The sequence below is a fragment of the Taudactylus pleione genome, unplaced genomic scaffold (genome assembly GCF_031769625.1).
Source record: "Taudactylus pleione unplaced genomic scaffold, aTauple2 ptg000212l, whole genome shotgun sequence".
In the NCBI taxonomy this organism is placed as follows: domain Eukaryota; kingdom Metazoa; phylum Chordata; class Amphibia; order Anura; family Myobatrachidae; genus Taudactylus; species Taudactylus pleione.
Window position 1 is genome coordinate 4,903,221 of NW_028284614.1, and position 24,073 is coordinate 4,927,293.

Here is a 24,073-nt window from a genome sequence, read left to right on the forward strand (position 1 = left end):
CTTCTTGGAGACACAGAGATGAAGGGACTAATTGTATAAGGAACAATATACAGCACACTGGAGTGTGAGCGATAATATAATACACACAGCAAGATGCCCACTGGGAGCCTGCCGGACATGAGAAGGATCCCTACTGCAGTCTGGCTTTATATCCTCCAGCTCACTGGTGAGTGTATAAATTAAACTGGAAATAAACCAGGAACATGTTTTATTTTATTTTGAAGCAGATGGATATTTTAGACCATTTTAACATTTACATTTTTCTCTGTTTTATTTTTTATTTGTTGATCAGTGAATACTACCATATTTCTGGCAAAGTCCATCTTGTATTCTAGCACTCTGATTCAGGGGAATTAGCACAGGAATACTTCTACCTTTAAAAGTAAAATGGTTAATTAATTCTTGATGCATTGCTGAGCCTTATAACATTGTCTTGGATAAATGTAGAATTTAGATAAATTTTTTTGGAATTGTTTATGTTAAGCAAACAATGAGACAATTTAATTATTGTTATTACCGTTAGAGGCTCTCTATATCTGTGCCAGTATTGTAGTGTTTTTATGTGAAGTTTATTTATTAGGTGAGTAGTATTCTGCTATTGTGATTTTCATTATATATTTTTTGTGCATTTTTTTGAGTAATTAATAAATGAGTTTAATTTACTGTCAGTATTTTATTGAATTCTGCACTCCTATTGGTGGTATCATTATAGTCGGTTCCTTTTTTAAGTGTCCTATTGGGTAACGAATATACAAGTTACAATATTAGAACCTGCATTATTAGTGACATAGTTGTATTAATTTGATTTATCATTTCTTTGGGTAAAACTCATTTATGTAGGGTAGACACCCGACCAACCCAGCGGCTGGCCAACCACCCTGCTGAACGAGCGACCGATTTGGTAAGTGTATCCACTTACCAATGGGATGCTCAGTATGTCTGGCCAGACATCACAACTGGGCAGGCATTTCAATTTGCGTCATTCAAAGAGATTTTTCGTGTGCACACTGAATAATATATTGTTTGTCGGCCGCACAACCGATATATCGTACAGTGTGTACCCAGCATTAGAAGTAGAGATGTGCGCGGACCCCTGTGTTTTGGTTTTGAATCTAGATTCATCTTTGTGTTTTAGCTTTGGTTTTGCAAAACTGTTCTCAATTGATATAAATCGATTAAAAAAACGATAAAACAGCTAAAATGACCGAATCCAAAACCTGAGTTAGGTTTTTAAATATGGGTTACAAATAGGCAACAGATCTGAACCGGGGCCTCAAAAGTGAATGCGAACCTTGACCCGGTTCTACTCGGAACCCCTAAATTCGGGTGTGTTCGGATTCCAGAAATCCAGACTCGCACATCTCTAATTAGAAGCTAATTGGTTGGTATGTGCAACTACTTCACTTTATCTCGCTCCAAAATTCGATAAACCTCCCCAATCTCTTACTTTCCCCACAGATCTGTCAGTATCAGCAGGAAGTGTGACAGGATATGAGAATGATGCAGTGATCCTGCCCTGTACATACACTGTACATAAATACACACACCATATGTGCTGGGGACGAGGCAGCTGTCCATCATCAGGATGTAACACTGTGATCATACAGACAGATGGCAGCAGAGTGACCTGGAGGAGATCTGACAGATACCAGTTACTGGGGAACATATCACAGGGGGACGTGTCCCTGACCATCACTGGGGTGACCGAGGAAGAAGGGGGAACTTACTGCTGCCGTGTGGAGATCACAGGATGGTTCAATGACCTGAAACAGGAGGTGACTGTGCAGATACAGAAACGTGAGACATTTAGAGGTCTAGTTATCATAGAACCTCTTTTTGCAGCAGTACTCACCATGCACAATGTGGTACCACCACACTTTATGAAAGTAGACCATCCATGAAATAGTACATGAAAACTACCCCCCTCCCTTCTGTGATTTTTAAAAATAGCCTTTGCATGTAGCATAACACCCTTTACAATGTATCCATACTGCACATGAATGCCAGTCGTGCATGTGCTCTACTTCTTACTGCCGAAGACAAGGTAAGTGCCCATAACGCCATAACGTCCTAGGACCCGCCACGGCTCTCACAGCAGTTCCTTCCTGCTGAATGCGCTACTGCAGATACATGGCTTTGCCACGCACTCTACACCTCTGACACTCTAGTGCTTTGGACCATGCTACAGCCCAGGGGCTGTAGAACCACCATATGTAAGCAGCGCTACAACAGTCGGCACACCCTGTATGCTCCAGGCTGCCTCTGTATGTCCTTACGCTGCTGTGTGCATACCACTGCTATTATCCCCTACATTATCTTCATTAACCCTGTACCGCTATTACCACTGACAACAGCTGTTATCCAGAATAAACTTCCAATCCTGCGTAAGGATAAACTGTCTGGACTAACTTCCTTTTTCACATTTGACTGGTGCCCAATGTCCTACAACAATAGGCCATATCAACAAAACCTGGAGCCACCACACCAGACATACAACATGAAACAAAAGGAAGGAAATCTACCTCTGGACCTCCTGTATCAATGACCACAGTAGAGAGGGAAAACAGCAAAAGTTCATTGATGAGGTGGAGTAATGAACTTTGGGCCTCATTCAGAGTTTACGCTGTTAGCATCACTGCTGTGTCTTTGGATGGGTGAGGAGGCGAGCTTTTCAAACAGACAGCACAAACATTGCTAGACTACTCCATTTTGCTGATGCTGTAATTCTATGAACACTGCACCCCAATCTGGCTGGCATAATTGATGCTGACGTGTTTTTCCCTAGATGCAAATTTTTATGTGTGCTGCTATCAAATCTATAGTGGTCTATTTACTCCTAGTGTTAGGAGACAGAGTGAAAAGTGATAAGAAAGTGATAAGGTGCCAGCCAATCAGCTCCCAACTGTCATTTTTCAAACACAGCCTGTGAGATGACAGTCGGGAGCTGATTGGCTAGCACCTTATCACTTTCTTATCACTTGTCACTCTTGTCTCCTAACACTGCTTAGTAAATAGACTCCATAGGCTTTTTACTCACTATGGTGAGCACCCTGTTTCCTTTGACTATATATATATATATATATATATATATATATATATATACATATACAGTATACACACACACACAATGGTCTTTATTTATTTTTTTAAAAAGACACTTTTGTCCTATTTTAGGGGTTGAAGAAAAAAATTATGTCATTTGGTGGGACCTCTTACCCCTCCCACCAGTTTCAGTGATGTCACTTCCAGAGCTATCATTACTGCAGCTCCCTGTAAGCAAACTAATAGAGTAACAGTTGGAATGGCAGGATTACCTGTCTTGAAAAACAATGGGAATAGTTCCGCACAGAATTTGCATTATATTCATGTATTTATTCATTTGTATTCACATGAAAGACAAAACAAAACCAGGTTCCCTTGTATCTATTTATGCCCTCTATATGTTAATAATATTAATCAAATTGCATCCTGGGATACAATCCATTGGATGTATATTTCTTCATATGAGATACTTGGGTGCTACCTTTCTCATGGTATACTAACGTATACCTGTAATGCAAAAAAGGGGGGCCAAAAAAACAAAAGAAAAGACTCTTATGATTTAATGAAAAGTGAGATTAGTTGGTGCACACCTGGAACCATGAATGTAAGGCTAACATCAGAATTAAAACAACTTTTATTTGACTGTTTATAATTTGCATGAAGAATAGATTAAAATCAAGAGAATAGTGAAAAAGATTGAAAATAAAGTGACATAAAAATCATGACCTCTGTGTCTCTTATTTGTGTTTTAATAATTATTGTTCATGTTTATATGTCAGTATGTTTATTCTGATTCAAAGGGGAAAAGACCCAGTTGGATTATATTTCCTTCAGAATAATGTTATTATTATTGTTGTGTTACATAGAGCAACAATATAGACTTCATCCAATAATGTGGCAATTGCCTCAAGATTTGTTATATAGTTTGTGAAATCTCAGCTATCTCAGGCAACACTGTTGCAATCTTCTCTTTTTATTGAGATGTATACTGATTCTTCAAACAAATTTCTTTACTGATCTTCTAGTATTATGGAGATATGTCATTGCTCAGTTATTTTAGACACATATTGACATATTTGAACTAACACATTTGTTTTTCAATTTTCACATAAGGAGACACAGTAAGTGCAACTGCCTATGCACATTTCCCCGGATGTCCGGCTTCATCAGCCGGACATCCGGAGAAATGTGCATATGCATATGTCAATATGTGTCTAAAATAACTGAGCAATGACATATCTCCATAATATTAGAAGATCAGTAAAGAATTTTGTTTGAAGAATCAGTATACATCTCAATAAAAAGAGAAGATTGCAACAGTGTTGCCTGAGATAGCTGAGATTTCACAAACTATATAACAAATATTGTGGCAATTGCCACAGTATTGGATGGAGTCTATATTGTTGCTCTATGTAACACAACAATAAAAATAACATTATTCTGAAGGAAATATAATCCAACGGGGTCTTTTCCCCTTTGAATCAGAATAAACATACTGACATATAAACATGAACAATAATTATTAAAACACAAATAAGAGACACAGAGGTCATGATTTTTATGTCACTTTATATTCAATCTTTTCACTATTCTCTTGATGTTAATCTATTCTTCATGCAAATGATAAACAGTCAAAAAAAAGTTGTTTTAATTCTGATGTTAGCCTTACATTCATGGTTCCAGGTGTGCACCAACTAATCTCACTTTTCATTAAATCATAAGAGTCTTTTCTTTTGGTTTTTTTTGCCCCCCTTTTTAGGATTACCTGTCTGTAATATGGATTTCCAGCTTAGGATGTCTATTTCATATTTAAATATATAGTAATTTTTTATTTCCAGGTCCGGTAGTAGCAGAAGTTCGAAAATCCATTTACCATGTAGACGTTAAAATGCAATCCGCGACTATGAGGCAAGAAGTGTTTCATACAGGTAGGTTATATCAGCTGGGGTTTTAATTCATTGAAAAAGGAAAACACTGCTATTTTATGCTGCTATATATACGGTATATGGAACCACCCGCCATTCTGAGATTTAGGGGACGATCTATCAAACCTTCGAAAGTGGACAAATGGAGATATTTCCCATAGCAACCAATCAATCAGATATTCTAGCTGTCATTTCATAAAATTAACTACAAACCTGTCCTCTTCTGAAGGTTTGATAAATCTCCCTCATACAGTGGTATCCTAATTTCTATTCTTTACACAATAGAGCATGTGACTTTTCCATTGGCTCACTGTTATCATGGCCAGCTAGGATGCAATATCCTGAAGAGAAGGACACTTACATTATCATTCTGTCACAAGTGCATGTAAAGGTATCTTTCAAATCCCTTCAGCTGGATGATACAACCTGTCAAGACGCTCCACTTCTCATAAAAAGGTAGGTTTATTCTTTCACACATAAAATCCACATCGATAGCCATATATCATTAAGAACTTGATAAAAAAAAAGTAAATTAAAAGTAAGTCCCATAAAGAGGAAATAGATACCATAATCCCAGAGGAAGGATGGAACACCACTACCGGTCTCCATGCTGTAGATCACGGGCCAGGTGAATGATGTTCTGCGGCTTGTCCTCTTGGGCAGGAATCCTCTTATCAGGTGTGCGGCTTCTCTTCTACGCGTTTCAGGGAGTTCTCTCTCCTTTTTCAAGATATGCCCCCCTGACCATAAGGCCGGGTTAATCACTCGGAGCCGGTCGATCATATTTTCACCAATAAAAGTTCTTAAAGGTTGGCAACAGGTGTTTTTGACTATTGCAATGCAGCTATAGAGCCCACTATATCATTATTTGACTATAGAGTCTTCTAAAAATAAATTTTTAAATAAAAACAAATTAAATATATAAATAGAAATGTTAACATATTTTCTATAGTTAATATTGTATTCTCTTATTATCCATAGCATTTTATATATGGATAATCCATCCTCATTATTTCATCATAGTAACACACACCGGGGAAAAAGAGGGGAAAACAGGAATATATATTAGTCATGAAATATACCAAGTTGCAACTATATACATCGTTAGCAGAGAACATTCAACTCATAAAAACTATTTGGATTCATAATCCACATTAAATCCGCCCGGTATTAAGGTTTTTAGCTGGAATATTGTTCTCATTTCTAGTTTTGCTAAAAGTGTTTCTATATCTTTTGTCCTCCAATTTTTCTTGCGGATTTTAATACCACAAAAGCTTTTAATTTCTTTTACATTGCAACAGTGTGTATCTTTGAAGTGTTATGAAACATTATGCTTATCATACCCTTTTTGTTCCTTAGATGTTCAGCTGAACGCTCCTTAAGCTTTCTTCCTGTCCTCCCCACATACTGAGACCCACAACTGCATTCTAGAAGATAAATAACATTCTTACTCCCACATGTTATACAATATTTTATGGGGTATACTTGTGAGGTTATATTAGGCTTGTATTGTGTAAGCTTATTTTCATTCATTTATCAATGGGCAGAGCACTTTTTACCAGAAGATGCCTTAGATTTTCTGCTTTTTTGTATAATATTCTTGGTTTATTGGTTTATTGGTGATATGTTCTTTAAGTGCAGGATCCCGAATTAGAATCCCAATGTTGCTTGATGATTTTCTCCAGCTGTTTATGTAACAAATAATACTTCCTTATCTATCCTTTGTATTTTCCTTTCCTTGTTTGTCAGAGTTTAATCTCTTTTTTCTTTTGCTTTTATAACCATATCTTTATTATAGCCCTTGCTTAAAAATTGTTTCTGCATAATTTCAGCTTTGCTGTCAAAGACCTCTAATTTGGTACAATTTCTTCTTAAATGTTGAAATTGACTGTTGGATATGCTTTTTATCCAGTTGTCATGGTGGTTACTTTCCTGGTCAATATATGAGTTGCAGTCTGTGGGCGTAGTGTAATTCTTTGTTAATAAATTTGCATCTTCTACATATATATTTAATTCTAGGAAGTTTACTTCCATTTGGCTTAACTGAAAGGATAATTCAATGTTTTTATTGTTTGTATTTAGATATAAACAAAATTCTTTAATGATGCTTCATTTCCTCACCACACAAACAGCACATCATCTATATAGCTGATCCATAGCACCAGGCTGGCATCCCATTCATGGCCCATCCATATTTGTTGGTCTTCCCAGTGGGCCATGAATAAGTTTGCATAACTCGGTGTAAGCCTGGTGCCCATTGCTGTACCGGACTGCTGTAAATAGAAATCCCCTTCATACCAGAAAATAATTGTTATTGAGGATATAAGACAACCCCTCAAGATGAAGTTTCTTTGCTTATCATTCATATTTTCTTTATCTAAATGTTATTTCAAGGACTCTAGACCTAAATTAAGTTGTATGATGGTATAAAGTGCTTTTACGTCTGCTTTTACTAAATAGAAATTGGTCTGCCATTTGTACTCCTTGAGTTTATTGATCACGGATATAGTGTCCTTCATATATGATTTTGTTTGTGTTACTAATGGTTGAATTTTTTAATCCAAATAGCAAGAGAGGTTTGAAGTAATAGAATTTATCCATGTCACTATTGGGCATCCTGGCATTTTTTTTAATGCATTTATGCACCTTTGGCAGTATGTATAGTACTGGTATAGAAGGATTCTCTAATCTTCTATAATTACTTTCCTCCTCTGAAAGATCATTTTGTGTTGTATATAGAGTTATTAGAACCTCTAATTATTTCTGTATACTATTAGATCAGTGGTTCTCAAACTCGGTCCTCAGGACCCCACACAGGTCACATTTTCCATGTCACCCAGCAGGTGCACAGGTGTATTCATTACTCACTGACACATTTTAATAGATTCACAGGTGGAGCTAATTATTTCACTTGTGATTCTGTGAGGAGACCTGGAAAACATGCACTGAGTGGGGTCCTGAGGACCGAGTTTGAGAACCTGTGTATAAGATGGATCCCCTCTTAATTTTTTATGTTTCTTTGTCATTTGTGAGATAATTGGCGTAGTATCTCACCATGATAATCATCCCTATCCAAAATGACCACCCCGCCGCCTTTGTCGGGTTTAATAACGATCTGGTCATTATTTTTCAAGCTTTTTATGGCTTTTCTCTGACCTGACGTTAGATTAATTTTATTTTGGATTTTCAACTGTACGTTTTCTAAATTTTCCTTTACTAGGCATTCAAAAGTTTCCACCAAAAACAACCTTTTTTATGTTTGGGAAAGAAGGTCGATTTTTTTCTTGAACACCTTAGTGTTGACATTAGAGGTAATGATTTGCTTATTATCCTCTTTTTTCTCTGAAAAAAACCTTTTCAATGATAGCTTTCTTATAAAATGTTGGAGATCCGCAAATACTTCAAAATAATCTAATTTATTTGAGGGGGCACATTTCAACCCGTTTTCTAACAGGTCCATTTCATCTTTGGTGAGTTCATATGTACTGAAGTTTTAAATCTTAGCCTTCCCTGGCTCTGTATCTCCAGTAATACCACTTTGGTCAGTTTGATTAATGTCTTTTTTCTTTTTAGATAATCTAACTCTTTTCTTTTAGAGATATTGGTATATTCCAGCCCTACAACCTTTTTTTTTCTTTTGTTTTTGCACTATATGTAGTTTCTTGAAAGTCTTCTTTCCTCTAAAATATACAGCTGTCTATATCTTGTTTTTTTCATTTTCTAGGATATCTCTGATATCTTGTTCTACTTCTCATTCTCTCATTTATTTGTTCATTACTACTATCTCTCTGATTTCAACTGATAAACCGGGCCTTAAGAACAGGGCGGCATATCTTGAAAAAGGAGAGAGGACTCTCCGAAACGCATAGAGGAGAAGCCACACACCCGATAAGGGGATTACTGCCCAAGGGGACAAGCCACAGTACACCATCCACCTGGCCCGTGATCTGCAGCACTGAGAGCAGTAGCTGTGTTTCGGGTGTCAACACCACCGTGTGGGACGCTGCCCTCCGTGACTTTACACTGGCACCCTTTACACCCAGACTGCTCACAAGACCGTAGACCAAAGGTCCAGCAGGGAAGACACACTGGTCAAGAACCACATGGCAAGGAGTCCCCTGAAAGTGTCCACCCGCCTTCCCACTTAGAGCAAATACACCACACTCACCCCCTCCCCTATTCTCCCCCCATTTTCCCCTCACCCTTCTTCCCACAGCATCACTCCGGAGCAGCATTGTGCCTACTCAATAAATGGTTTGGCCCCTCTATACTGTTGTCTGTCTTCAATCTACATTACGAGTTCCACCACACATATCACAGCACATCGTTCCACCCCAAAGAGAAGAGCACACCCGACCCTCATAATCATATCTAGTTACAAATAAGGACAAGGAACTCCTGTAGAATGTGCAGCACTCCTGTAGATCCCCTCCTACACACACAGATACACATATCACTCTCCCATTCCCTTCATCTTCCACCACTCCCCCACCTATACCCCTATAACACCCTGCTCCCCAACACATACACCCCTCCTCTTATTACCATCACAATTTGATATGAGAACACATCTGTATGTGTTTAAATCTATTTGAAGCACATCGGATCATATTTAATCATTCTAGTATATAATGAACAAATTACCAAGAAACATTTTATTTCTAATTGGTATATTTCAGAACCTTTTTACATATCACAATTTATGTTTACTTGGTATATTTCAGAACCTTTTTACATATCACAATTTATGTTTACTTGGTATATTTCAGAAACTTTTTACATATCACATTTTATTTTTACTTTTTATATTTCAGAACCTTTTTACATATCACAATTTATGTTTACTTGGTATATTTCAGAAACTTTTTACATATCACATTTTATTTTTACTTGGTATATTTCAGAACCTTTTTATTTATTACATGTTGAACTGAGCATGTCACTAAAAGGACCAGGCCCTGTGATTTTGATTGGCTAATTTCCTCCTAAATACTGGCCAGTAGGTATTCTTCTGCTGAAAATGCGTGCAGCACTGAAACGCGTTAAGAAGAATTTGCATAGATAAGATTCTGTACTGGACAGTGTTCTTCACTCCCCTTCTATTTGAGGACTCTCTTCACCTCTGTTTGGGTTACAAATCAGATTATCTCAACTGGTCTAAGTACGGGGGACAGTGTAACCCTTCTGATGAGCCAGACAATACAGCTGATGCTAACAGCTTTCTACAGGGTATCACACTGGGGAGACTAAAGGTGCGTACACACTAGACAATATTTTACATGATTTGCATGAATCTGACGCATCCGAACAACAGATCGCGTAAAAAATATGTCCAAATCGTGAGTGTCCACGATGCCAAGGCACGTGTCCGCAGGTCGTACATCGCATCTTCAGATCTTGCCTACAGCAGGCAAGATCTGCCAATTTCGTACACGATCCAGTGGCATATTGTACAGTGTTTATGCCTGTACAATATGTCATTCAGATCTGCATATGATGCTTGCAGGCATGGATCAGGGAGTTCTGTGCTGCAAGCATGAAGAAACAAACACATGGATGGATCTCCGTCCTTGCATCTGTGTCTAAAAAATGAATAACCTGTAAAAAAAAACCGGCGTGTTCCCCCCCCCCAAAAGAGCAACCAGCCCCGGGCTTAGTGACCCAGTGCTGGTTGTGCAAAATACAGGGAACAAATGACGTAGTGGTCCCCTGTATTTAAGCACAACCAGCACCGGGTTCTTATCCGGTCCTGGTTCTGGAAATACAGGGGCAAAAAATGTGTAGGGTTCCCCTGTGTTATCCAGCCCTTTCACTGGGTCCCCCAGCCGAAGCATCAAACTTGACCACTAGCAAGCCCAGGCCGAGGATCGCTGGGGACCCACCAATAAAGGGGTCCCCCTCTCCAGGGCACCCCAGGCCTAGGCTGGTAGCCTGGAGCTATCCCCGGGACCCCATGGAGCTGTGGTTGCCCGGTTGATAGTGTAGTGTAGTGCAAGTCAATGGTTAGAACCTCTAAGGTAAAGTTAAGTATTCTTAGCTGCTCCCACAATTTAAATCAATGGTGGAAAATGTTAATTGGCTGAGAGGTGGAAGGCTCGCCTCTCTCAGCTAAATGTGCGCTCAGCACCCTGGTTTCCACAATGAAATCCCGCCACTGAGCTCTCATTCGGGTGGTACAGTTAGTAGAGGACGGCAATGTGTCGGTGGCTCGCATATTTTTGTTTTTTTTGTTTTGCCAAGACCCTATGGATTGCCTACATGGAACTGAGAGGATCCGAACTTCGCATAGGAGATGGTGAGTATGGCTATATTTTTATAAAGGTACCCTATGGATTCTACTTGGAGAAGAGGACAGATGGGCTTCAGGGATACATAGGTGAGTATGTGAGATAGTGCGTACATGTGTGTGTGCATATATCTTTATTAAACTTTTACTTTGTACGGTGTCTGTGTACTGTATTTATTTTAATATTGCTTTTGCTTTTGAACTACAGGTACCAGCGGGTCCATAATGCCCCGCATGCTGGTACTTGTGGTTCTCCAAATACCATTAGCGAAGGTAGGCTTGCTGGGACCTATAGTTCCACAGCAAAAGACAATATTTTCAACACTTTCAAATGCACTACACTACACTCTGGTTTCCAGAACTAGGACCGGATCAGAGCCCAGTGCTGGTTGCGGAAAATACGGGGGACATCTTTGTTGTTTGTCCCCTGTATTTTGCACAACCAGGACTGGGTCTCCAAAGCCCGATGCTAGTTGTTCTTTTGGGGAAGCGGGGCCATGCCATTTCTTATTTTATTTTACCAAGGCTTTTATTTTTTTTTTAAACACAGCAGCACAGATGGATCTCTCTGGTCCGTCTGTGCATCTGTGTTAATTTTTTTACAGAATGAATGAGAAATAACAATAGCGCACCTGAAAATAATGTAGCTGCTTCCGTACTAACTATTAAACAAATAGAAAGAGGATAATATCAAGCAAAAAGGAAGCGCTTAAGTGATCCAATGTGACATATACGTGTGGCCAATTCCTGGACACAATTTGCAACATACGTTATGGAAAAAATGTAGCTTGATAAAGTCCGGAAATGGATAAAACGCGTTGGAGCTTTTCTACACACCACGGCTGACGGCTCTGTACATTCAGGAGCCAAAAGCCGGGAAGGACGCCGACCCGGAAAAGGTCTAAGTCGGACGTCCACGCCGCACAAGAAGACGGGGCTGAGTGTTCTCCTGCAACCTCTACGAACGCCGGCAAAGACATCAGCGGCACGGGGGAGAGGATTAGAAACTCCACATCTGGTCAAGCTTTAGGGTAAGGTAGGGACAGCAGCCGCTGCATTGCACTTCAGCAGCAGGTACCCACCTGTGCAAAAGAGCTTATACATCACCATTAGCACATCAGTGTCTATTAATTTTTAATCATTCAAGCATTTACATTTCATTTTAATTTCGTTATCTATTTTATTTGTATTTTCATTTTTATTATTTATTATTTATATTTTCCATTTATTTTGATTACATATTTGATGGTCATCTAAGATTTTTTTCACATAACACTTTCAGTGTTACATCGAATTACATTTGTTGCTACATTTTTTCCATAACGTATGTTGCAAATTGTGTCCAGGAATTGGCCACACGTGCATGTCACATTGGATCATTTAAGCGCTTCCTTTTTGCTTGATATAAATTTTTTTACAGACAGATGCATGCATCACGGATCTCCCTGATCCGTGCAAGCATCTGTCTGCTATTCTGCACGATCTAAAGATTGGCAAATCTATAGATCGTGCACGGTAGATCTTGTGACACCTTGTGCAGCTTTTGCTGTACATCGTGTCCTGGAGTGCCGGGGAGAGTCCAAGGGAAATAGGGCCTGATTCAGAGCCGGACGCAATTAGCGCTCGCTCGTCCAGAAAATAGGGGTGGCTATTCAAATCAACCGTTCGCTCTTTGCGGTTTGTTCACGCCTCAAGGTCTGAACGAGCGAACAAAACTTGCGGTCATTTTTTTAAAAAATACGTCCCCTGGCCGCTCGCATCCTACGTCATGTCTGCTATTTATTAGATTAATTGAGTACATCGACCTGGGTATGAACTGCTCGCTATTCTTGGGGTTGGTTTTTGCTACCACAGTTTTGCGAGCAGTTCTGGCTGTAAAATAACCCAGTGACGTGGTCAATGACGTTTTAATTATGCACACCCATAAAACGCCCGTTTTGACCTTTAAGCACGCCTGCGTTCGGATCTCCACTCCCCGTTTTCAAGCACCTTCCCCTGTTACCACCCACATATGCCTCCTCCTGTCACTCAAATTATCAGGCATACGCTATTTTGCAAGCACATGAATTTCGACCGCACTGACTGGTTCGCGCATGCATATAACAATCCGTGCGCATGCGCAGTTGGGCAAACATCGCTCGGAGCGAACGAGCGGCCACTTACGAGCGGCTCTGAATCAGGCCCATAGCTCACGATATCGCATCATGAGCACATTGGCCCTCAATCAGAGGCGGTCGCAAGAAGCGAGCGCTCACTCTGAATGAGGGCGGCCGCTTGCCTTTCCAAGAGCGGCCTCCTGGTCGCTAGCTAAGCTGTGGGTTACCACCCACAGCTTTAGCAACCAACCAGTTTGATGGTCGCGATGGTCAAGACCATCGCGACCATCGAGGCTTGCGATGAGACCCTAAAGTTGGGTCTTGGCAACCGCAAGCCCCAGGGAGCTTCCTGCTCTGATCGAGCAGGAAGCTCCCCACTGACATCACTGCTGATGTCAGTGCGGCCACCCACAAAATGGCAGGCACGCCTCCGTTTGTGAAACCACCCCCCCCGCCCCGCCTACAAAACGGGGAGAGCTGTCAATCAACATCGACAGCCGCCCCTTTTGTAGTGAGCTCCAGAGCAAGAGAATTTCTCTCTCGCTCCGGGGCTTGCGCACACGCATTGCGGCCGCTGCACGTGTGCAGGGCCTAAACATCGACCCGGTTGCAAGCGCTCAGTGCTTGTGACCGGGTCTGAATGAGGGCCATTGTCTAGTGTGTATGCACCTTTAATGGGCATACAGTATGCCCAATATGCCTCATTCCTAATACCTCAAGCTACGTCGCCTATATCCCTTAAGACTTGAGTGAAGTGCTTCTAATTAGCACTTGAAACCTATTGGGGATGGATGATGTGATTTCCATCCTCTCTCCATCCACCACGTGTCTGGTAGCGCCCCTTGGGAGAATTATTTGCTGTCCTGGGTAGTCCCGGATGTCTCGACCTAAATAGGGAGTCCGCCAAACATTAAATTCAGCAAGAGATTAAGCGAATATAATTATAATACTTCTTTCCGTTTCCAGGTAGCAATTTTTCCAACATTCTTACAACTGTTCCTCTGGAGAAACCTCCCTTCACCCTAAAGGTAAATTTTTTTTTTTCAATAAGTCTTTACTTAAAGCCTCATGTATTAAAGTATGAAAGTACCCAAATAAAAAGCCAAAACATAAAGATTGCAAAAATGTAAGCAAAAAGCACGTGCTATATACTTCTACTTATTCTATCTCCACTCCAGAGAGGAAATACAAGTGACCCGTGCCCGTCATTGCACCGTTGTGGAGTCATAGTGACGTGATTCAAGGGAATTGTGTCATAACACCCCCTGTGCTGCCTATTTCACTAGGAAGTGGTCGGGATGGGGGAGGGCGACCTGCTCTCCTGGGAATCTGGGAGAACTCCCAGTATTTTGTAAGTCTCCCAGAAGTTCTGGGAGAGGAAGTATGATGTGGGGGTAACATATGAGATTAATACACATTCTAGCACATAGGCACCAACAGGGTCGGACTAGCCACAGGGGTACAGGGGAAACCCCCAGTGGGCCCCACTGCCTGAGGGCCCATCCCCTCCTCAAGGGATCAGGTTCCAGACTGTGCACTTGTATTATATTGCACAGGACTTTGGTGTATTTTCTACAATGTATTGCTGTTATTAGTTTAGTACATTATTATGCATTCACTAGCAATATTTACCATATTCTATATATTTTAAGGGGCCCAGACCCAATTTGCAGGCTGGTCACATCCCTAAGTATGGGCCCCAATCACTGCATTCCCCTGGTGGGCCCTTCACGCCCCAGTCCGACACTGGGCACCAATCAATAATATAACATCTATAGCTGCCCATTATATGGTATTGTCCCTTAACATCACCTTAACAATCATCATAACACATCACCACTATTCCTCATGAGACATCATAGAGCTGAACGTTCGCTCCCTGCAGCTCCAGCCAAGATTCCTACTGGCAGCTCTTACTCTAATCATGGTAACCAAACCAAATGCCAAATGCCCAGAGCAGACAACAGGACTTTCAGGCATTAACATGAAGAAATAATCTTATGTTGGTCGCATGCCGAAAACCCCCAAAAACCTGATCCGGAGTCTTAGCACATAGATGAATGTTGTCTAAGTTCAAGCACAGAGGCGCAGCAGCGGGTGAGACATGTACTGGAGATGTGTTGGACATTCCTGGGCGGTGACTGGGAGGTGGCTATTTAGAAGCACAGAGATGCACTGTCTGATGGGGGTGTCGTGAACCTGTCACATGACTACTTGCGAATTCAGACCCTTAATCGCTGCCATTGGAGACCATACTCTGACGGAGATTCTGCACCTAACATGGTGCTACCGATGGTTGGCTATAAAGATGCACCAGTTGTTGCATCTACAAGTGCACAAAGTGGGCGTCTCAGTCCTCGCACAGTCAGACGCCGGCTTGTACACCAGGGGAGGGGCTGATACTAGCATTAGCATAAACATGTGACTTTGTATCAGTCCCAATATGTTCTTGCATCACTGTATATCAGATAGCGTCTTTATCTGGGTCACTCATGGAATCCCTGCTAGGCCTAAGGGCCTGATTCAGACCCACTCGCGAGCGGCTGTCCGCTCGCAAGTGGGTCGATGTTATGCACTGAGCATGCGCACGACGGAGGGAGCTCCGTCGTGCACATGCGCCAGACGCGACGAGCGAAGGAAAGTCCTTCGCTCGTTGTGTCCGATCAAAGGGGGCGTGCTGTCAATGTTGATTGACAGCACGCCCCCTTTGGTGGGCGTGCCGGGGGCGTGCCTCCCTGACGGGGGCGTTCCCACGGGAACGCCTCCCGTCAGAAGCCGGCCCACTGACATCACTAGTGATGTCAGTGGGAGTGATTTTGGCTCTGATAGAGCCAAAATCACTCCGGAGCTTGCGGTTGAAAACCTCAACCGCAGGCTCCGGCTCGCAATTTCGATGGTCGCGATGGTCTCGACCATCGCGGCCATCGCAAAGCACGCTTGTATAGCCTGTGGGTGGTGACCCACAGCTATACGAGCGTCCAGGAGGACGCTCCATGAAAATGGAGCCCGTCCCTCATTCAGAGCGTGCGCTCTGCTCAGAGCGTACGGCTCTGAATGAGGGCCTAAGTTCCAATAGTTACTCAAACAAAAGGGATAGACTCTAAATAGTGCATATCCCTCTGATTTGGTTTATTGCATCCAACATACAAACAAACATGTATAGAAAGAATCTACCAAAAACATGCAAGATACATCCGCAAGACTGATGTAACCCTCCCATAGGGTTATAGTTTACTGTGCCTCCACCCAAGCTACTCTCTCCTTATATATTTATTGTGTGGGTCTGCTTGGCTAAACCCAAATAGATATCTAGTTTGAATGATATGTGTTACTTTGTTGTGTTACTACGTCCCACAATTTATACTTTATCGTTAATTCATTCTATATCTCCGTACAGGATCTCACTTCAGCTGATGCTTCCACCTCTGTTTTCCAGGTAATACACAATATAAATACCTAGTTTTGTTTTTTTTGAAGTCTAATTATTATTTTCATAAATCAATTTACATACAATAGAAAGATAATCAAAGATATATCATATTCAAGTAGTAAGTAATGAGAAGGAATTTGCATAGAAATAAATCATTGTGTTAGTAAGCAGTCAATGTGTGAGCAATAAAAGAGTACACATTATATATCCAATAGCATTATCCACATATAAGTGACCTAGAAGAATAACAAACTCAAGCATTATACTGTATAGTATATAGAAAAATACAATGAGATTAAGACAAACTAATGGGCCGACAAATAAACAAACAAACATGGAAGAAATACACAATAGGAAGGGTGAAGGGGAGGGAAGAAATAGAAACCAGTGATTATGTCTATATCTTTCTAGGTAACCAGATTATCATTATTCTGTATTGTAGAGTATCTTTAGCTTTCATCCATTAGGAGACGTCGATGCAAGTACCATTCTGTGTTCTCGAAGAGCTTGAAGACTTGTGTTTGAACAGCAGTATCCAGTTTATCAATAAATAAACCCCATTTCTTATAAAAGTGTATGACTCTTTTTTCCACATCAGGAAGGGTAGCCCTTCTATCAAAATACATTATTTGTAACATTTTCTGTTTTAATACACAAAGAGAAGGTGATAAAGGAGATATCCAATGTTGTAAGATTTGCTTTTTAGCCATTGTAACTAATGGAATTATCTTACATTTTTCAGGACCAAGGTCCCAGTTTATAAATACAGCACATACAGAAGCCAAAGGATCCGGGGGTAGGGGAAGTGAAAATAGTTCTCTAATGTATAGCAATATTTTATTCCGAAACCTCTTAATTTTACCGCACTCCCAAAAACATTGTATGAAAGTGGCATCATGATGGTGACATTTGGGGCAAGGTCCTGGTCCTGTTGCTATCATATGTCTGTGACGACTAGGAGAGATATATGCTCTGTGAAGGGTGCGTTCATGTACAAATAGGCAGGCTGTAAGATTTTCTTAGTCTGATCATAATACTTGGTCAAGATTGAGATGTCTGAAATAGTAGGTATGTCTTTGTTCCAGGACTTGATAAATTTATCCCATTTTGTGTTTGGTGACATGGTGATAAGGGTGGGATAAAGGGAATCAGTATGTAATACCGCTGGCCGCATGGCGTCAGCCCGGCAGGGGTGAAGATTCCGATCGTCTATTTTGGTAAGTATTGCTGAACCCTACTCCCCCCCCTAACCCTCCTTTAGGGGTGACTAACCCTAACCTCCCCCCCCGGGGGTGCCTATCCCTACCCCCCCCTTCCCCTAGCCTACACCTAACACTCCCGGGGAGGTGCCTAACCCTAAGTCCCCTTGGGAGCCCTAAAAGCTGACCCTACCCTCCCGGGCTGTCCGTGCCCGGCGCCCGGCTTACCTTCATTCGTTATGCTGGTCGTCGGGCTCCCGGCGTAGGGCTAATGACAGGCGTCGGTATTTCAACGCCTGTCATTACTACCTTACTGGGATTGGACAGTTGGGAAGCCGGCAGTTGGCATTTCGACCATCGGCTTCCTGACTGCATCCCGGGATAAAGAAACCGTGATTTAAAATGGAATTGAGACGTGAGGTTGAAGAGGGTAAGTAAGGGGTCTGGATTATTCAGAGAGGGTACCAGTGGAGGTAATGAGTTTACACAATGACGAACTTGTAAGTACATGTAGAAGTGAGTATTAGGTAACTGATAATGATCCTGTAGCGACGAAAATTGGAGGATAGTGCCTCCAGGATCAAAGACATTTAATGTCAATTGGAGTCCTTTGTCACGCCACAGTAGAAAATTATAAATGGATAGAGATTTGGGGGGGGGGGGTGCCCCATATGGGAACAAGAGAGAAGTTATGTAATGATCTGCCTAGTTTCTTATTAATTGTTAGTTATTATATTGTTTTGAATAGAGGGGGGGTATCTCAGATTGTTTTGCATGGAGTAAAGCACTGGGAGAGTAGGGTGCGAATAATGCTAGGTCGAGGTTATAATCCGTTTATATATGCTCGTTGCCTTAAGCCAGTCATTAATGTATCTATAGCAGACTGATAGAGAAAAAGAATGAAAATCAGGTATTCCTATTCCACCTAATTTACGAGTGTAGATAAGCTTAGATAATGCAATCTTTGGTTTTTTAACCTGCCACAAAAACCGGGATTCAGGTTCAGATCTGCCCTAAGAAGTCGCAGAGGAATCATTTGCATGACATAAAATAATTTGGGGAATATAATATTATTTATAACTGCTGCACAACCCATTACAGATAGAGGAAGAAATTTCCAATTATCTAGCATGGAAATAACTTTGGTACGGGCTATTTTAAAGTTAAGGGGATATATTACATTGTTTAACACATTTCTTTATACCATTTAGCATGAACAGAAGTAATATACTATGGTCACAAATATTATATACTTTTGTTTACATAGAATCAACATAGGGAAGTGTAAGAAGTAAACTGTTTCCATGAAATGCACACTACAATACAGTTGGAGTACACTTTGTTTATAAAACTCTCAGAATGTAAAAATTCCTCATTTAAGATCTTACTGTAGTAAGGAGAAAGTTAGGATGCCAGCTGCAAGTACCATTTTATAGTCTGACAAGATCTCTTCTTAGACCTGTCTGCAGCTGATAAGTACATATTTACCTTTATCCAAGAAATGTGGTATAAACAGATACAAAAACTCTACTTCTGGTTTCTATTAAGAAACCGTATATCTCATGAATTTAACTAGCAGTAGAACCAGAATCTATCACTGCTGTGTGAGAGGTTAGTGGAATTTAATATAAATTGCTTCTGCTTCCAATATTAACTGCAGTGGCAAATGGCCCTATAAGTTGTAGCTGCAGTTCCTTATAATATAATGTACATTAAAGTGAGGGTCTCTGTTATAAGACAATATTCGCCTCCGGGTCCAGCTGTGTCTCTATACCTTCCACATCTCTGCCCTCTGACTGGCAGCTGTGGGAGTACTGTATATTCTGAAATACACTGATAGCTGCTATAGATACAAGCTTCCTTTGCTCAATGTCCTCCCTAGTTCTCCTTTCTGGCTGGAAGCTTTAGTGGTGTATTATATGCTACTTACTCAATTTTGGCTAGCAGCTACAGTGGTGCTATACTGGTGTATATCCCCATATAGAAAAGTTCACCACCTCCTACTATAGTAGGGAACCTCTGCTGCTTAGGCTCCAATTAGCTGCTGCTGACCGTTGCTGTCAGATAGAGATCACTGTCAATTAACTTATGCGGCTGTCACTTCATGACGGCTGGGAAGACTGGCCCCTCTGATGCTGCATTGCCTTCTTCTTACAAAAGGGCGCAACAGCTGCTAAACTTTTCTCTGTTGCTGCCAACCACACCCCCTATCTGGATGGATATAATCATTCTCTGGCTGCTCCCCCTCCTCGCTCCCCAAAGCCCTTCTGTGCCCATCTCTGGACCCTTCTCCCCCCAGGAAACTTGCTCCCACCAGCATGTGGACTGCCCCCCCTTCCCTTCAGCTCACCTGCAAATTGTCCCAAATGTCCCCCTATGGAACCCCTCTAAATTGCAGCACCCTTGATCACCCCATTGAGGCCCCCCAATCAAATTTTTTTCCTGTGGGGGTCATTGTGTCTTATTTTTATTTCTGTGGGGAACAATGTGTGTGTTTATTCCTATGTGACCAATGTGTTTAATATTTTTCCTGTGGTGGCCAATGTGATTTTTCTGTGGGGGGACAATGTGTGTGTTTTTTTTTCTTATAGAGGCAATGTGTCTTATATTTATCCTGTGTGGGACAATGTTTGTGTTTTTTTTTATTATTATTATTATTATTATTATTATTAATAATAATAATAATAATAATGTTTTATTTTTTTTCCAGAGGGAGGGAGCTAATGTGTTTTATTTTTTTTCTGTGGGGGACAATGTGTTTTATTTTTTCTCTGCAAGAAACAATGGGCCAAATGTAGGGTGAGAGTTTAGAAAATGTGAGAGTTTAGCAGCAAACATTGATTGAGTTTTCTCTTAAAAATGGGAGAACATCTGAATGAGAGTTAAAATCGCCAGATTTTTTGTCTGAAAAACATGCAAGTTAGCATGTTTTCGGACTCCATTACATTGGCCGAGTTTAAAAGTGTGAGAGTTTACTGCTAAACTCTCACATTTTCTAAACTCTCACCCTGTTTTATTTGGCCCAATATGTTTGTTTTTTTCTGCTTGTGAAAATGTGCTTTATTTATTTCCTGATGGGGAAAATGTTTTTTCTTCATTCCTGTGGGGGATAATGTGTGTGTAATTTTCCTGTGGGTCCAATGGGTTTTATTTTTTTTCTGCAAGGAACAATATGTTTGTTTTTTCTGTGGGGGACAATGTTTTTTATATATTTCTGCAGAGGACAAAGTGTTTTATTTTTTTCCTGATGGAAAAAATGTGTTTTATATTTTTTTCTATGAATACAATGTGTGTGTGTGTTTTCCCTGTGGGGTCAATGTGTTTTAGATTTTTCCTGTGGGGGACAATGTTTGTGTTTTTATTATTATTAATAATAATAATAATAATAATAATTATTATTATTATTATTATTCATAATAATAATAAAATTAATAATAATAATAAAGTTTTATTTATTTCCAGAGAGGGACAAGTTTTTTTCTCTGCAAATGACAACATGTTTGTTTTGTTTTATATTTTTCATGTGGGGGGAAATTAGTTTTTTTTATTATTATTAATAAATAATAATAAGAAATATATTAATCATGGATATATACAGTAGATATATAGAAATAGATAGATAAATAGATTTAAATATATAGGGGAACCAAAAATAATAATATTTTGGCCCTGGAATTAAAACATGTTCCCCTGATACACATACATACATTCAAAATCTTCATATACATAAGAATTATTTCAAGTATAATATACATATATAAATTATTATATTTTTACTTCATAATTTTGTAAATACATGAACTATATATAAGTGTGAATACAAGGTATATCATTATAGTTTTCATGCATATAAATTATAAAATAATATATTTATACAATATATAACATTTCATATTTTACACAATGTATTTTTGCCTTTATGGTACGATTTCAATTAAGGGCTACACTGACTGTCAACTCTGACCATAAGTATGTTGGGATACTGATTATGTAGCTGCATTTATGCAACGGATTCCAATATATTCCGCATCCTGCATTTACTCAAGTGCTGTCTTTATGTTGGTGGTTACCTGTACATTCCATGCACTATAAGGTATGCCACAAACCTAAAATTCAGGCCATAAAGACATTTTGATCAATGTCCCATGTGAGTTTTAGTATACTGTATATAGGGTCTGATTCAGAGATGGACACAGTTTCAAAGTTCCCATAGTTCATCAATTTTTTTTTGCTACTGTGTATGCGCGAATATACACAAACACTTACTGCACAGGTGCAAATGCAGGTGTCTGATGGCAATTGCACTTCCATACACCATCGCTAACACTTGAGAAGGAGTTTGCAATCCCTTGATGTTTCAGGGTGGAGACTGGGAGGTGACCTAAAGTGATTGCAAAAAGGAGCTGCCTCATGGCCATTAGAGGAGTGTCATGGGCCTGTCTAAGAATGCTGCTGCATTCCTAATCACAAATCCATAGCTTCAGTGGCCATGTTTAGTTGCATTTGAGGAGAGTAGCATGAGTGGACCCTAAGCCATCACAAATGTAAATGGTGTGACCGATGTTGAGCCTGAAAGTGAACGTCTCACTGCTCATACACTCTATCACACTATCGAACACAAAGGGAAGGCAGAGATTAGCATTTACATATTCCCGCTACCTCTATTTCAAGAACGGCTGTGACCACGGCTGCTTAACCAACCATCTCTGAACCAGGCACATAGGTAGCAAATAAGAACACATCTGAACGCTACATAGTGTAATAAATTCATTGCATCCTTCTTTCTTTCTAATAATTTGCCTCTTTTTTTTTACAGAAGACTAAAGACTCCCCATTTACGCATTACCAGATATATAGAATTGCTGGTTTTGTCATATTGATCCTATTCTTTTTGTTGGTCATCGTTCTATTCACATGTAAGTGATTCCGTCTTACAACATGAAGATGTTAAAGTCATTGTGTACCTGCAGGAGTACATGCCACTAGATGGCCAGTTCTCATCACACTCCAAGTCTGGCTGATGTAGCATATCCATCTACCTACTAAACAAGACAGTCTCCTCATTGCATTTATTGATAGGCTCTAATATAAATGCAGAAGTAGCGAGCATTAAGGTGACACCTATAGAATCATGATTTTATTGTACTGCTCCATTAATAAATTATTGTATTTTTCTACACATCATTCTAATATGATTTTTGGCTGGACCCTTACGGCACATCGGGCCTGATTCAGAGAAATACGCTATGCCGATTATTTGCAGTTGAGCGATTATCGGTAAACTGCGCATGCTTCTAAGCTGCACTGCGCATGTATAAAAGTACTTTACCGTAGTCACTCGCAGCTACTTTTTACTCGCAGTGTGATTGACAGGCCATCAGCATTTGGGGGATGCTGTATAACGGGGAGTGGCGGTAAAAACACAGGCACCGATTTTCTGGGTGTGTCACTGCCTGCATCTGCAATCCCATATGCAGGAGACATGGCTACGGCGTCTCACTTCTTGCGGTACCATAGACATAGTGAAAAACATAAAGCACCGCACAGATTTAACTCAACAACCACCTTGTAAATGCAGAATAAATATTCTATATTGATAATATTAAATACACCAAGGGGGTGCTACCTACTACTATTAATTATACATACAACAAACCAAACAAGAAAGGAGTAGTATGTGGGTGCACTAGTCGAGAATTGAATAATAATTCTTAAAAATTAACTTTTATTAATAAATGATTAAAATAGTCCCTCTAAAGATTCATGAATTGCGAAGTATTAAAATATAGATTAAAGAAAGAAATACGTCTACTATTATGTCTGTAAATGTATAAACCTTTATTGTCTGAGTATTTTGTGTGAATAAATATTATTTAATTCGATTGTTATTTAATTAATTTATTTGTGTCATCTAAATATAAAGCACTGTGATCACCATCTGCTCCAAATTGATGTTTATAAATGCTTATCAGCACAATTCTGCCAAATGAATAATGGTAATCCTGCCGCTATCTAGTTGTTTCAAAATGTAGCAACCTAGATTCACTCTGCAGAGTTAGTAACAACGTATCAGTCTATCTCTGTTATTCAAATAG

General features: G+C 40.1%; 1 protein-coding gene and 1 long non-coding RNA gene across 2 annotated transcripts in view; one reads left to right on the forward strand and one right to left on the reverse strand.

The window, feature by feature from the left end:
• Positions 1–24,073, reverse strand: part of LOC148517706 (uncharacterized) — a 93,913-nt gene that overhangs the window by 68,617 nt on the left and 1,223 nt on the right. The gene's annotated exons all lie outside the window — the stretch shown is intronic.
• LOC148517709 (hepatitis A virus cellular receptor 1 homolog) lies at positions 93–22,902 on the forward strand. Its single transcript, XM_088478321.1, has 5 exons — positions 93–166; positions 1,459–1,797; positions 4,881–4,970; positions 14,316–14,377; positions 22,795–22,902. The coding sequence occupies exons 1-5, from the start codon at positions 94–96 to the stop codon at positions 22,900–22,902; spliced, it is 672 nt and encodes a 223-aa protein (XP_088334447.1). The 5' UTR covers position 93.

Excerpts from the sequence above, each read along its gene's own strand:
- LOC148517709 (XM_088478321.1), top strand. The coding sequence starts at position 94 with ATGCCCACTGGGAGCCTGCCGGACATGAGAAGGATCCCTACTGCAGTC. Across the intron at positions 167-1,458 it reads TTATATCCTCCAGCTCACTG|ATCTGTCAGTATCAGCAGGA; the intron begins GTGAGTGTATAA and ends CTTTCCCCACAG. Across the intron at positions 4,971-14,315 it reads GCAAGAAGTGTTTCATACAG|GTAGCAATTTTTCCAACATT; the intron begins GTAGGTTATATC and ends TTCCGTTTCCAG.